Raw genomic sequence first — 17,090 nt, 5'->3', positions numbered from 1 at the left:
ACAGTCTCATAACGGGGACACGCCAATGGCAGCTTATTTACATAAACTGGGGTTGAATCTCAGAATTTATTGAAAGAAAGACAGACTTTCACGTCTTTGCTGATGACCACTGAATACGGTTACTGTTCAATACTAATTCTTTGGAATTCTTTGTGGTGCATACATGCTGTATCATCAGACCCTACAGGTTGAAAGGAGAGGTTCAAAAAACTGCCCTATCACTGACAAATTTCCCATAGTTGTGTGGAACTAAATACTGCTGCAACCCACAATGATTATTGGTGTACTGTTAAAGAGGGGCTCCAGTGACTGGCAACTGTCACAGGAGCCTATTGTAGGGCACTCTGCAAAAAGCGGCCTGCTTCATTTGTCGTGGAGTTGGCACTGGCCTGTTCGCATTAAGTAAGTGGTTTGGACAGATCTGAGGAACAGAAAAGAGGACTGAATTCTGGGACAAATAGTGTTGACAGTACCTGCCACACTCATATGACCAAGAACAAAGCAGCATTTACCTTGCTCTGTCCTCTGCATTAACCGGATACCTGACTTGCATAGTAAAACGATCATCTACTCTAGCTATGGTACACTAGGTCGATTTTGTGGTTGCCCTTGTCAAGCTATGAATCTCACATTAATCTGCCATTATTTGCAAGTCCTGTGCTAAGCCAGGTTTACTGGTTCCGGGAGAGAAAAACAAAACACTAAAGTGCCTATGCTGTTCTGATACTATGGAAAAATTAGTTCAATTTTGGAAGTCATTACTTTTTATACACTTGTTGAATTATGAGGCCACCAAGCAGCATGGATGGAAATTACTGCTTACATTTCTGAGAGAGAATTTCTTAATATTTAGAAATCTGTAACTATCCTCTCTGTACAGAATATCTTTCATCAACCGTCTGTTTGCCCTGGAATGATCTTGTGTTTTTCATCACTTCTGCCTCCATGGTCAGCCAATATTTTCAATATGGGATACCGGGGGAAAAGATCAGTCATCCCAGAGTAATTAAGCCTTGAAACCGGCCATTACCCAGCAGACTGGAAGTATTTCATTAGTTTGGCCAGGCACATAGCTGGCCTCTTCCACATGCAGGGAAGGTGGACCTGCCTCTGCCACATGTGGGTTGTCCATTTGGAACTTATCAGATGTGGTCTTTGGAAGAGATGAGTTTGCAATCCGACCCAGCAGCTACACATCATAGAGCTACATGCGTGGGAACCGGTGACCCTGTTTACGTCTTACAGACAAAACAGTAGCCTTAAACACAGAGCAATATTTCTGCATTTGGTACAGATCACAACCAGCTGACAATGCTAAAACTGCATGTTTGGCAGAGAGAGAGAGAGACTGGACGGAATAAATGGTGCATGGCTTGAAGTCCAGCATGTGAAAAAAGTCCCGTATAAATGTCATGGAGGGTGGCACAGATCAATGTAACGCACAGACCAGTCTCAGTTCACCCATTCACTTCTCAAGGCCCTGTCACAGAGAAGTCTCTTGTTCCTGGCTGGGTATTCATTCCCAGCTACTGTATCATATTTACAGTTGCTTATTTTCACAGGCGGCCTAATCTAGCCCACTGACACAACACACCGGTAACCAAACTATGTGACCTTGACTGTCACTCTCCTCCTCTCTTCAACAATAAGACTTCAGCGCACACATAAATCCTGCTCTATCTCATAAATTCACATCATTTACACAATAGAGTTAGATATGATCCTGCTCAGTTCAAAATATAATTCATCGTGTCTTTATTTCTGCTTCATTTGGCACGCTGCAGTGTAACAGAAACACTGTTCGTTTCAAGGGTACTTCGCTGATATCAGCTCAGAGTACCTGACTTTGAACACTCAAGTCACGTGCTATCAATTTCTAGCCCAGGTAACCTTACCTCAAGGGTGTGTTCTTCCTGGTGCTCCCTGTCCAGCTTTCTGTTTGTGGTGGTGATCTCACCTGGAAGTAAGGATAATGTTCAAGGTTAAAAAATAACAGACTAAGCTTTTACGTTAGTATGGATTTTCTAAGCTAATATGAGACCAAGTCTGAAAGACATACAACTATGTACCTGTCCAGTCTTTCAATATTGATTTTAATATACGCAAGACTGGTCACTGGTGTATAAAGATTGACCTGGCAAGGTTTATTCGGAGGCGGGTTCAAATTTTGAAATCCACCAAATTTGCTCTGTAAACACAGAACATTACAATCCTACAACCACTTCTGACATTTTTTCAGCATTTATTTAGATCAGTTCAGCTGCTTTCTACAGTGAAAATTACAGACAACTTAGACACAAATCTTCGAAATTCATGATTGCGTCTGACATACCAAGGACAAATCACACAACTCTGATCTTTTAACCCCCCTCCCACACACTCCACCCCATCTCCAACACTTGCATGGCACACATAGAAATGGTCTGCAAAATAATTCAGCTGATTTTTTCAGGTCATACTGACAATTACCAATTGGTAAAAATAGCAACAAAAATGTCACTGATGAAAGACTGGCAGGTTGGATGACAGCAATTTGCCACGAAGTAGCTCTGTTTTTGAAGAGAAAATATTTTCATACGGAGGAACAGCAGCTCTGGGTTAAGTACTCTGTCCAATTAGTGTGCTATCTGAAAAGGCACAAATACCTTTCAAACTGGGGTGCTATTTAGACAATCTCACATCTTGTACATTTCACAGGCCACATAATGTTCATGTTGCTACAGTTTATTGTCTATCGGGGGTGGGGTGGGGTTACCAGGCAGTTTACATAAATTTTCACATTAAGAATCCTTTTTTGTTTTTCTGTTTGTTGTTTTATTTCAGCTTCGCCATTACAACTATTTATCTGACTATTGACATGCTTGGAGGCAAAATATAAAAGTTGCATAACTGTATCAAATGTTACCTTCTCTGATATGCAAATTGTGAATGAGTACATATGTAATATTGCACAAGCCTGACATACGCTTACGTCAGCAGATTTAACATTTTTTGTCTGTGTTGACATTTCTCAAATATGGGTTTGCCAGTTTGTTTACAGTGGGCCATATCTCCTGACAAAGGCACTGAGGTAGACAAGCCATGTGTTTATCGCTGAAACATGATGGAAATTGTTAAAATGAACAAGAAATGACAGAGGAGAGTTTGATTTCATTTCCATGCTGGAAAAAAATGTGAGAGCCACACACCAATGTCCATAGAGACATGATATTGTATCTGCTCACTGACTCACTAATGCCAGACTAAGCCAAACAAACTCAGATTACTTTTACTCAACTACTCAATCTTTTTTTCTTGCTGATGCCACTATGGTATGTCACTGTGTTCTTTGTGTCTGCGTCAAACGCACGCAGCTTTCAGAGCACTACAAGGGTGGAAATTGTAACATAAAGGCCTTTTATGAAGGTTTGTATGGTATACATTTCAAGTAAAAATTCCCACTTGCTTGACTTATTAAATGTATTGCTTTTCACTCCAAGGACACAGGGTGATACAGTGTTGTGAGGTTGAAGCCTATATAATAAGATCCACTTTGAGCACCCAGCGTACAAGGAGCCTTTATTTCGAATTGACTGATTTATATGCAGGGCAAACACTTCACTGGGATGATAAATGCCGCCAATCAGACCTTGATGAACTACGGAAACATGATGTAAAAATATCCATGACATCAATAAATACTTTGAGTACCAAATACAAAATCATGAACTAGGAAAGAGTGTTCATCACATTTGCTGTAAAAGACAGATTTCAAAAATGGGATGCTATCAAGAAATGAACATGTAAAGCTGGAAAAGAAATTGGATGGGACCCTGGATTTGGAACATAATTCTTCTCTTTCAGTGTGCACGGCCGGCTCAGTATGTGTTCCTCCAATAGAGAGCTCTCTGATGTGATGTAAAGTGACGTCACATTTCATGTTGGGACACGTCCAGTTTCTTTCTGTGTGCACAGTGAGTACGTGACAGAGGCTTACTGAGGACATACATGCCACTGTATGCGTGTGTTATTAGTAAAGGTTGATCAGATCTGACACACAGGTTTTTCCTGTCTGCTGTTTATTTTGATATCTGCATTTTGGTGTTGAATAGGGCCTGTATCTGATCTAAACTTGCAACTTTTCAAACCAGCTCTGTTATCAGGAAGCGTGGGTTCTGTTGTAGTATATCTTTTACCCTCAAAAAATTTATAATTGGACGTATGGTCTAATCAGCGGAAGTTGAGTGCATTCGCTGTTGGTGGCCCTTGATCTTGAGATTGGGAAAGCACTGTTTTAGAGTGTTTAGGAGAGAGTACAGATAAAATACAACAAATGGAATGGCAATCACATGGTTGTATGTAAGGCAAGGGCGTAGAAACATGCATTGTTCCTTTCATAATCTAACTCTGACTCCAACTTTAATCTCTCTTTCAAATTCACAAAACGCCAGACTCTATTGCATTGCCATTGCGTTTCTGTGCCAACGTCTTCCGGCATAAGATATCCATCATTTGTATTCCGCAAGTGAATTGCAGACGTGTCAGACACTCTGATGAATTATACCGGTAAAATTCCAAAGCTGTTTATTTTATCATTTGAAAGCCTGAATTTGCAGCGGATATCTGCAACAGCAACACACTGATAGCTTGCTTTTGTCAGCTGAAATCACATCACATCTGTAGCCATTCTCTGTTACACAAAAGCTCTGCATTACACCACATAAAATTCAAGTATTATCTTGCCTCGAGGAAGAATTTCTCTTTCCACACAATCTGTCAAGCAAATGGACATACTGCAATCATGTGGACTATCACACTTAGTTACATTTGGTCCCGATTTTTGCATTTTAATTCAATAAATCAACGACGGAGGATATCGGGTTTAGCTCCCTTTTATGGGATCACAGAAGGCATCCCCTTTATCAACTGTCGCACACAGGCGATCAACAACAAATTCCTTTAGAGTGACTCTACCCTTTAGAAGATACGGGCACAATACAATTTCTATTTGATCAAAATGCGCTTCTTTCAGAGCTTTTTAACCCCAACATTATGCCCAATAAGCAGGTCACAGCTGTAACACAAACAGTCTTGTTCAAATTTCAAAGCAAAGAAGATTGAACCTCTGGGATTGCTGACAGAGACTCTACAAATGTTTCCTTTTCAATGTGTTATATGAAACTGAAAAAGCATTTTTTTCTAGACTAGAGTTACATGCTCCTGTATAACAAATACTCATGTATGCTGGTGTCTTCTCGTTTTTTAGAATTTTTCTCATAATCTTTCAATTTTCAGACTCTGACATTTGTACCACATGGTAACCATGTGAGTTTTCCTTGTAGTCTGGTATCTATCCAGTTTATTTGATGCTTTGTAAACCCCACAATACCAGACATACAGACACTGGACTACTTTCATTGCAGACATGATCAACTGAATGATGCCCACCCCATTCTAAGTCATTGGAAAGCTGTTCTCATCCCCTCTTTTCGCTGACATAGTTTCCTGTTGTAAATGTTTTGTTGTCATTACTTGACTTCTGTTCTAGTTTGATGTTTCAGATTAGTTTTGAGCACAAATCGATTGATGGATGGGCCATACAGTGAAATAGAGCAAAATCACATGTTTCACTCCAGGCTTATCATCCTAATCATTCCGACTATCAGAGGCGACACAACATCAAAGAGGTCTTTGTATGTCTAATTTGGCACGATACCAGAACCGGTTACGACTTCAGCTGTTCTCAATACAATTTTCTTGTCTCTTTTCAGTTCATGGTATTTCACAGGCACATGAGGACAGACATGCAGTCACCGCACCAAGAACTCTAGGTCGTGTCTCTGTGCCGACAACTAAAATAAAATAATAACATCTCACTGAGATCTTTCTCTATATTTCAGCAGAGACTCAAGTGGGTTAGGTTGGTGAAATCATCATTGAATTTGGACCAGGTTTAATCAGTTGTGACAGCTCAACTTATCATTAACAGGAAGTTATTAACACTTCTATGACCCCTCTCTTTTTTTATCAAAAATTTTAGGAGTAATTTTATTTGTCTGAAGTTTAAACCACCAATCGGCTTTTTAATATCACGCCATCGAACCACTCCAATTTTGGCAAACTTCCGACTCAAAGCTTTGAGTAAAGACACCGGCCAGGCAGGAGATCGAGAAGCAACAGCACTACCACTTTTGTATCTTTGACGTATGATTTTTTTTTCACTGAATAAACAATCATTTACAAAGCATCCTTGAAGTATCTTGTCACAAAGATTTGAAATCTGACGTTCAACACAAGTGACCATCAAACTAGACATATATTTAATATGTGGGTTTTCACTATCTCCAATCAGTCTGTCTTTTTCACAGGATATGAACTTTACTCGATAAGGCTCCTGTGAAGGTGATGAGAGCCATGCCTGCTTCATACTACTTTACTTTTTAGTGCGTAGGCGGCCCAGGTTTTTTTATCACACCTTTCTACACAATCCACTCAGCATGTGAATCAGTCACAAGACAAGGTATCTTTTGTTTTTGCGATGGCCTGATAATCAGGACTGCAACACTCAGTAAATTTGTGGTGGGTAAACAGAGGTAAACTAGTTTTCTATATTTCTTTTCCTGCATGCCCCCCCCCCCTCAGTCAATTAAAATTTGGTGCTTGATAGCTGACGTATGAATTCTTTTTTGATAAAAAACACTCCTACACAAAACAAGTCAAGTTGTTTTCCATTTACAACAAGGACTTTTAAATCTTAGAACACTCAAGTCGGAGGGCGCTTGTAAGGAGGAAACTTACTATGTGTATTTCAGTACTTCACCTTGACCATGCACAATATTTCAAGGTCTTTGAGAACTGAGATGAAAATCCCAAGATGTTCTATACAAACTCAAAAGGTAACTCGTCTGAGGGTGTTGTAGCAACTTAAATAACATGAAAAATTCTTCTTGCAGATTTGAAAACTATTGTGGTTGAGTTTTGACTCAGAACTGAGAAACATTTTAAAACATTACTTGGGTGCTCCTCTGTTGATTGTTTCAAAATGACAGAGAGCAATGCTCTAACGTCACATTTACATGTATCTAATAAAATACGCAACAAACAATTTCAAACTTAAGACACTGAGAAGACATACTCTCTCACACAAAAGAATTCAGTTTTAACCAAAATACTTTAAAGTTGTGCAACTTTATAATTGGCCTTAAGCTTAATCTTCACAAATCTTGAATTATATTTCACTGTTTTGAGACCTTTGACAGTCAGAACCATTCTCTCTGCATTTGTATGTGGGTTACTTTTGGGTGTGTTGGCCAACACATCCTGTGCATTTAAAGGTTTTTATCAGGCCTACATATCTGCTTGGAGATAGCATTAGATTGATAGAGTGCACTAGGTCATTGGTTATGCCAAATCAGGTGCATTTCAAGATTCCAACAGATTGTCTCTGGTGTAAGCACTTACTTGGTGATTCTATCTTATGACTGAACAGGGTTGCTAAGACCGCCCGAGCTTTTGGGGTGAACTTGCACAGAAAAAGGACGATTCACAGCAGGGGAAAGCACATCATGATGATGCTGGGTACACTTTTGGGATATGTCACAAAGATCATGACATCAATTTCACTTTTAAATTTGGTCTTAACAATTAGGAAATTGACCCACAGATACAGACCTGCCAAAAACTTTGCCTTATTAACATCATAATGCAGTAAATTGAAGGAATAGACTGAAGCAGACCTGTCATGTTGATGGTAAGGTGATTGCTAACTAAATACAACCTATGCCTGAGAACTGGTGAGCGATTCTAACTTGGATATTTGGAGTTTCAGTTTGCATGAAATCTAAAGGCAATATTTACTTTGCTAACAGATAGAATAGTGTATTTTTGAATTGCAAGTTTGATCTATGTTATTTTGATGATACTTCTGGGTTCAGATAACTGTGCTTCACAAAGGCAGAACAAGGCTGATGTCACCGAGGTGAATGTTTGCATCTTGGAATCACGTTCCTGTGCTTGAATGGCCAAAGGAGATCACAAGAAACCCATTCCCTTTATTGATTTCTCTGCAATTATCGTAAAATGATCCTTCAGGTAATGACAGCTTCAGATAAAGTCTCCCTCTGTGTCTGGAATATTGTGTGATATATGAGACATTAAGATCTTTTTAATATCTGATGGCCCTCACCTGACCTAAAGTACCTACACAACTGGTGAGTGTTCCATTCTGTCTCACTTGAGAATAACCCTACAGGCAATGATTTGGCTGATATGACCAACATCAGAGAGTAAACCTTACCTGTGTCTTCATCGATTTGAAAGAACCCCTGCGGGTTGCCGCCGCTGATTCTGAAGGTCAGCCTCTGGTTGCTGCTAGTGTCGGGATCACTGGCTTTGATGGTGACCACTGTTGTGCCAGCTGGGCTGTCCTCCATCACCGATGGGTAGTACACAGGTTCAGTTGTTTGTGGGGCATTGTCGTTCACGTCCAGTACCTCTATGAGAACATCGATGTAAGAGTAGAGGGGCACAGCGCCGCGGTCCTGAGCGTACACAGTCAACCAATATCGCTCTTGACTCTCTCTGTCTAGCACTTCTGCTGTACGAATGGTTCCTAAAAATGCAGAGAAAAAACTGATATAAATCATCTTTCTCCTCAGGGGTTAAAGTTCAGGACTACAACATAAAATACACTAGTCTTGAAATTCAGCCTAATACTTGGTGAACTTGCAGATCACAATATCTCCAACAAGTTCTGTTTGATCATATATTATTCTCTCACAATTTCTGTTTGATGATACACTATCCATTCAATATCATCAGTACAATGACATAAAAGATTATTTTTGAAGTATCAAAATTACTCTTACTATCTTAATATCAGTAGTTTCGAACTGATTTTTCTTACTTTTGGATGTGCCACTGAGAGAAAACTGACTTTCAATAAAATTTCACTTGAAAATAGCTTAAAAGCTTGGCTTTTCTTATATTAATGATACTGAAGAGGGGCATATGGTTACAGGAAAACCAATGCTACAGTAGAATATTTAATGGCAAGTCTTGAACTAAGCACTTCCTGTATTACTTTGATGGCTGGTAATTCAATATTTGATACACGCTGACACTGGATAATGGTTAGCAACTGTTCACCTGACTTCACATGGCATAGCCCCTTGAAATTAATGACCGAATAAATACGTTAAAGTAAAGTCTTAATTCTATTGTTGACAATTCTCTTGATCTAAAAGAGCTGCTGTCACAGGTATTTGGATTTTTCCATGATTTTCACTCCATTAAGCCGTCATCACATTTCTATTTGTGATGTCATTTCTGTGCTTTTTGTTCTCAAACCGTTCTGTTTGTTTCCATGGTAGCCAGTTTTCGAAGAAACAAATATTGCAGACTTCATAAGCTGCAGCACAAGGTAATAGGTAGGGAATCCCCTTCACAGAGCTAAAATGATGATCATCTTTAAGCAAATTTTGAAGTTTTTTGTGTGGTTGCTTTACAAAATCTTGGAAATAGGAACAAATCCAATTAACCAGATTGGGATTACAGTTAACTGTTGTAAACACCCCACTAATTAAACTAAAACTACTCAACTTGAAAAACATCCAAATTATTTCTTCAGATTTCAAAGTCTCCCATACATTCAGAATAAAAAGTCACTGCTAAGGAGTTGTCAGCAACACTAATTACTCGGGAAATCAGAATTAGCGTCATTGTTTCATATAACTGTACAAAATGAACCATTTGGTGATCACACAAGGAAACAACAGAGTTAACCTGATAGGCAAAACTTTCGCCTATTGTTTTAAAATTGATGCTATTTGCTCTGGCTACTTCTTAGGCATGAGTCTTTTATCTGTGACTGATGGCGGTGCCTTTTAAACCTAACGGCTTATGCAGATATAGACAAAACAATTAGTTCCAAGACACACCTACGAGATGTCTTTCAAGAATGCACTGCAGATTTTGTTAAATATGAGCTACTAGTTTGTTTTTTGATGCATATTTGTCATGTGGGGTCATGTAGAAAAAGTTATCTCAATTTAGTTACACTGAGAAACGCAGGAGACTCTGAGCTACACACTGTTTTACGGCAACATGGGTTTTCTGGGTTCAGGGAAATGTTGTGTTGAGGTCAGATGTGTCAATCAGACATCTAAAAACCTCTAAGAATACATCATCGTGACCCTGTTAATGAAATATCTGCTAAAATTTCGTTTAATCTCGGTCAGGGTACAAAATCCACAGCTGCACTTTTGTTGCAGGAATGGACACTGACAAAGGATATGCGTGCAGTGTCACACATTTGTCAGACACGTTCAACTGTTACACAACACCTTATCCCTACAACACAATTGGCAGCTTCATTAATTTTTCATTTGTTGATAAGCTCTGAACAAAAGCAGAGCCAAACAGTGGGATTTCAGCTGTCAATACCTTCAGCATCTCACTGGAGCTACTTACCGCCAAAGCCAAAGATATGTTAAGGATGTAGAAATGCATTCAGAGTGGACAGTGCATTCAAAGGGACTCCTGGACTTGATCTGTTCAAGAGGGTTCCCTTTCCACATCAATTACACTGCCAACAGTTGGCCCAGCTCTTGGACAAATGCATTTCATGACAACACAAAAAACACCCCCATTAGAGCAAAAACTTTCTTGTACATATGTGCATGTACGGCTATAGGGCAAATTTTCGGTGCAATTGGCGGGCATTCCTGAACAACTTAATGAAGCGAGCAAAGTGTGAAGAAATGACATATAAGTCAAAACACATGGCTGTGCTTGAAAATCTGAAATCAACAGATGCAGAAGCTCAGAAAACCCAACTCTTCAGGGCAGAAATTTAGGTTAATGGAAGTGCTAGAATTATATCGCTATAGCTAGATGCGTCCTTGAACTTCAAACAGCAAGATAACATTTTTGAGGAACAACAATGTCCCTATGATCAACATTTTCCCCTTGACCTTTACTTTAAATTGTGAAACATGAAAAGTTTTAATGGAGCAATCAATACATTATCAAAGGCATACACAACTGTAGTAAAGTGTTATAAGCGCAGAAAAAATCATCGGTACAACTTAAAACTCTGTCATTCTCATTTCTATTTTAAGTACCCTTTTCGTACGATAACACTCTGTTCACTTGGAAGACAAGAAAGTCTGTTTTGGAAAGGGTGAGTAATGGTTCCCCTGTATTACAACAAATTGAACAGGACACTCTCTTATCTACCCTGTTACAAAACATAATAATGAGATGGCCGTAAAGCATGTGTGTGTTGTGTGTCGAAGGCAACCATGGCATGGATGTGAGAATTCTCACCTACTTTAGCATTTGCATGGCACAGGATTGTTGGATGGTTGTGAATGCTTTCAACACTGACACTACTGTCTCTGGGACCATTTAGTGTTAGTAGGTGGGAAAAGAAGGAATGGGTCCTGTTTAGCACCAACTGACATGACGCACTGTCCATATGACAGAAACTTGATTATCCTATTCAAAAACATTTCTTGGTTGTTCTGCCGTGTACCTGACAAGGACATCATATTAGTTCTTCTCAATGGACTAGGAATTTTTGACCTTGATATTGTCAATATCATGAATAAGTAATCAAGAATCTTTACAACAGAGAACTCACATAGGTAGTGCTAAAACTGTATACAACAGGAATACTCCTAATTTGGCAGCCATTTATTAGATGTACGATCAGTGGCAGAGGTGACAAGACAGGATGCACTCACACCAACATTTGTTAGAGTCTACGCGGCTCTTGGCACGTCCCACTATTTCGAAAAACTTTACTCTTCCCTTTGTCCAAACAACCATATAAAATATTTCTATGGCAAGGTACACACTATGAGGCAAGGTATAAAAACTCTGGGCTTTCTCTTTCCCCTGTGACTAATGATTGTAAAAGGAGTGATGAGTTGGTGGTGTACAATGGCCTCTTTCCTGTGTCTACTGCCGATCAAACTCTATTGAAGGTGAAGAAAGAAGGAACTGAACCCTTTGTGGGCTTTCAATGAAAGGGGCACACGCCTTTACCTGACATTCTCTGAATAAAATGAAAGGGTTGTATTGTTCGACACAAGGTCAGACTTGGGTCTGTGAGAGCCAACAACTCAAGGGTCCACAGATTCAAACTTGACTCAAGGAACACACAGCTAGGATGAAGTGGAAATGACGAACAAAACTTCACTTCATTGGAAGCCTGCGTGCAACCTCAAGTGATTCAACTGGTGAATGGAACGGTAATGATGTGTCCTCTTGCTACATCAATATTGGCCGTCTCCGGTGAATAGTGGACGCTAATTTGACTGGCCAGCGTTCTCAACATTCTTTCACCACTAGCGCAGAAAGCAGTACAGAGTGGGTTAACCCATAGAGCAACAACACAGGCCTTCCCTGTGTCAATACTTGCTAATGAATTGCTGTCAATTACCCACTTATTAGCGCATGTTTTAAGTTCAACCCAAGGGAGAAACCCCTCAACCACAACAAAAACAAAGACACCAGTCATTTTCCCCCTCAAGGGATGCTTAAAACTATGTGGCCTTCTCGGAAGGCCACTATATTTAACTTACTCTACAACTTTTTCCCTCATGTACTGCTGTACATTCCCTGAAACTGATTTTTCCATCATTCATCTTGAACAATACATGTATGCAAACACAGGATTGTGACCAAGAGTTTACACTCTGCCTGTGTGCTGTTATGCACATATTCTTGAGTTTGGAAGACTTTTAATAATATTGACTTAACAGACAAAGGATCATGACTTTGTAACCTCTTCAGGTCTCAGTACACTTGGTAGAACCACTAAAAGAATGCAATGAAGCCAACCATCTGTTTCTTCAGATCATATTTTTTCACTATTATCTTAATTTGTTGCTGCAGTGCTCGATTCAACAGTAAAAAATACAACTACCGATGTACAAACCTCTAAGGTCAAGGTGTGTACACTGTACTGGTATCCACTCTCAGGGTCAGTTTGAATAAGCAGTGCTCTTGTTTATCAAGCCACCATGGCAGAAGATACATGTAGTTGTCAACTACGAGAACTGAATAAGTTCCTCAGTTTTAATGATTCAGGCAAAATTTGGTGAGATCTTTGATGCCATTATATGTGACAAAAATAATGTATTGGAATAGGAGTCACTCAGGTTCGGGTAGTTATTATTTTGCTACAGCCCCAGATAGCATACTGTAAAATGGAACACGGCCAAATGCAGCAGAATGCCAGTGCAGAATTACTATCAAACATGCCACTCAAGTTGTAACTAACTGCTGATCCTGTCAAAGATATTGTAATAAATTCATAAAATTCATCTCTCCCGCAAATATATGAAAGGTCAAACTGCACTCTACGTAATAAGGCAGAATGGTAGCTTGTGCTACCATCAGAAACTTTTGGCTGAGTCAGTTGCATGTTAACTTCTCGGATACGCACTGAAATAGATGTTCTATTTTAGATCAGGTCACTGCCAGTTCCTACACACAGTTTTTCCCAATGTTGAAAATTAAACTAGCCTGCTCAGCAATGCCATATATCAAGATTAATGAAATTCTGTTACAGCTTTTGTCACTTTTGTGTGACTTTCATGTCTTTGTATGATCATGGAGGTAGTAGAGAAGGAGTCACAACTGAGATAATTACGTTTATTACTATTGTTCACCATTGGTTTAATCCCTTTATGTCCATTGTTTAAAACCCCTTTCCTGCCATCTGCGTTGCCGACGGTACCTTCGCAACCGAAACGAGTGAAATTAACCTGGGTTGCTAATGCGACTCAGTTTCTCCACAGTGTCATAACACATGCGCAAAGACTGTATTTGCGTAGCTTGGTCAAGTGCGTCATGATAGTGTAAGACCGACACGTTCCGTCCACGAAAAGTGAAGTTACAAGGAATTTAAGTTTTTCATTCTCAAATCTTGGTAATTTTAACGTCGTTTTTTATATACTTTACATTCGATCGCAGGAACCTTTCCTTGTTAGAATGAAAGTTCTGATCACGAACTTTTCAATCATGTACTGAGTATGGTGCAGCGGACTGCAGCACTGCCGTGAGCGTGGGTTAAACTTGTAGCGTTTCCCGGGTGTTTATGACGCGACGCCAGCGACGCCATAGGCGACGCTGCGACGCTTTGTTTCAATGCATCGTACGTGTTGTTTTTATATCGCGACCATTCATAAAAGTCATGGACGTAGCAGTTAAAAGCTATGCTTTCTTATTTAACCTTATCATTAATGCCAGTACAACATGATAAAACACGGCAAGAACCAAGAACTGGATTGGAAAAAGTTGGCGTGTTAACAATGCTGCTCTACGATGTTTGGCATTTTTTGTGATCGCAAGCTATCATCAACTCAGTCTCCACGCCTTTGCAGATACAAAAGCTACCTTCCTCAATATCTGTTCCTCGACCTCTTTAACATCGTGTACATCAAAATCAGTGGAACGACTCGAACTTCCCGACGCGACGCTGGGACACGTGACGCCATGTTTGAAGAGCTGTCAACTGCCGAGGGACGGCCGAAACACCCGAACGACCCCGAACGAACTTAATCTTGTTTACTAAATCCGAGAAAACGCGTTCGCAAGTCCCGTTGGTGCTAATGGAGTAGTTTGTAAGGCAAACAGCGGCAAAACACATGGTCCCTTTGATCTCCGCCTAGTTGTGACTCCTTCTCTACTACCTCCATGTCTTTGTATGATCACGTTCCTGGCTTCACCAAAATCTTTTATTGATGGAAACTGGCTTCAAAATAGTGCAACAAAATATACACAATGTCAAAAATGTTATAAAATTCATTTCAGAATTTTTGTTTTCTTTGTTCTGTTAGAGAAAGATATTTTGATGAATCCATTATTTTTTGAAAATACCACTCAGTCAGTATATCTATGGACCAACCCCATAGGGGCTGTAATGTATCAACTTTATAAATGGGTCTATACGCGCATACTCTAACACATATATCTCCAAAGGTTTCAGATTGAAGAATTCCCCGCCATCTACTACGACAGGGATGTCTATATGTCTGCATCCAGGCATGAAACGGTTATCAAGTATCCAACCTACCGAGATAGCCAGGCAACCGCATGACTCACTCTGCAAAAAATATCAAAAACTGTCGCCGTTGAGAAACGATCACTTCATATCATGGACAGATAATAAAACTGCGCTGGTTGTCATCTCAGCTTACTAAATCACATCACTAAATGCTGTCTTGATTAAACACAGCCAGCACATTATGTCTAAATGAACTAAAGCCTCGATGGAATGCATATCTAGGAACTAGACTAGCGACAGGCGTACTTGATAAGGCCTGTACAGCAAAAAAGCCAATAAAACTCCAATTCCAAACAGCCACATGTGGGAAGGTCAACTCCCTCGGGAGAATTATCTCCGCCAGGGTCAGGTCACATGCACAGTCAGTCATCAAATTAATTACACTTGTGTTGTTCAAATAAATTCAGTGATTGTTAGCAGAGAGTGGTGAACACCAATGGAAGTTGACCTTATAAAGCGGAGACCACACAGCCAAACTTCCACTTTATTATAAATTTAAGAAAGCAAGTTGATGTTTACTGGTTAGATATCCTCGGGCTCACCTTGTCACCACAACCACAACAAAGACATTTGACAGTTACCGCTGTAAAATACAAAAGTCTAAAAAACAAGTGACAAACACTGAAGTTTGAATGAAGGCACATAAAGTGTGTGTGATTCTGAATTTCTTAAAAAGTGACCTGGGGCCAAGTTTACCCCTCAACAAGGACTGCATGATGAGCGCACTACAGGCATCGTGTTTCACACTAAATTCTATTCACAGCGAACTGCTCAGAAACACCTACAAGTGCCTCATCTCCTGACGTCAACGCCTACACCAATATACAATCTGCATACTTTTCATGAAAAACTTTGCTCTGAGCACTCTCCTAGAGGGTAGAAATTCTTGAGCAATGTTTGACATTTCACTGTTTATACATGGTGGGTGGATGTGAGTTTACGACCAAAGGAAACGTTACAAATCGCCAGCAGATGGTTCCGTCAGCCAAAGACACCGACTGACCCCTCCTTTCCTCTTGTCACGTTATGAAGTAATAATCACACTGATTGAAATGATTTGCCACTGTCAGACACCCTTGACCAGAAAACATTCTTGCAAAGATAACAGTGACACTGATGCATATTCTTTACTGTGACAGCATAAAGATGAGAAAGAAACTAGTAAATTCTGTACAAAGACGAGTTTCTCCATTACAGCCATACTGTAATATGCATGTGTTAAACTGGGTTGAGTCCCCTGGCAATCTCGTTCACATCCATGAACAGGATAAAAAACACTTTTCTGTGGTTCAAAACAAACCATGACAACATTACTCAGAATGTGGAATGTTGGGAAAAACGTTCCAGTTAAATTATTGATAAATTGTCACCTTTCAATAATAATTTATACAATTAGAATTGCTAATTAAATCATCAATCAGGGAACAATGTATTCAATTTCATGTGTCACAAGTACAAGCCATCGGACTTCCGACCACCTCATTAAACTGATTAATAACGCTATAAATTTTCTTTCTGTGGATACAGGATAGCATTAGTTTCCCTTCCAACCACTGATAAAATTTTATAGGAAAAGTTATCCTCTATTAAATTCTTGCAATTGGACAAAACCTGAGAAATGAAAGTAGAAAAAGTGCAGCAGTGGAGTACTGACATTGTGTACCAAATGTAACGCATTATGAATTTCATAAATCCAAATATGTTAGTAAAGATTTTAGAGGGAAAGGCCAGTGGTGTGCTAGTACAGCTCACTTCAGTTTCAAAATCAGAAGACCAAGTGTACAAATTCTCTCAACGACAACAAATATACTGCAATTAATTTGAAATGACCCTTCGGTGGAAAAGAAAGAGATAGAGTATTGTGATACTTCCCATGACCCGTTCCAAAAATTAGCATAGATGAACTTTACAGATTTGAGTTCTACACAGCACGTATTCATGATAGCTTTGTAACAGTCTGGCTGCCACAACAGATACTGACAAGTGTATATTACTCATGGAGAAAAGGAAGCCGGTTCAAATATTTGACTAT

At 39.5% G+C, this 17,090-nt stretch overlaps 1 protein-coding gene across 6 annotated transcripts in view; it reads right to left on the bottom strand.

Moving 5' to 3' along the window:
- LOC139131156 (protocadherin Fat 1-like) overlaps nucleotides 1–17,090 on the bottom strand; it is a 73,658-nt gene that overhangs the window by 39,247 nt on the left and 17,321 nt on the right. For all 6 annotated transcript variants that reach the window (XM_070697126.1, XM_070697128.1, XM_070697125.1 and 3 more), the window contains exons 3-4: nucleotides 8,276–8,590; nucleotides 1,896–1,957 (exon numbers count right to left, since the gene is read on the bottom strand). In XM_070697126.1, the coding sequence (XP_070553227.1) occupies nucleotides 1,896–1,957; nucleotides 8,276–8,590 (377 nt within the window). The remainder of the gene's footprint in view (nucleotides 1–1,895; nucleotides 1,958–8,275; nucleotides 8,591–17,090) is intronic.

This window comes from Ptychodera flava, chromosome 4 (genome assembly GCF_041260155.1).
Source record: "Ptychodera flava strain L36383 chromosome 4, AS_Pfla_20210202, whole genome shotgun sequence".
Classification (NCBI taxonomy): Eukaryota; Metazoa; Hemichordata; class Enteropneusta; family Ptychoderidae; genus Ptychodera; species Ptychodera flava.
The sequence above is the reverse complement of the archived record's forward strand: the minus strand, read 5'-3'. Positions and strand labels throughout refer to the sequence as shown.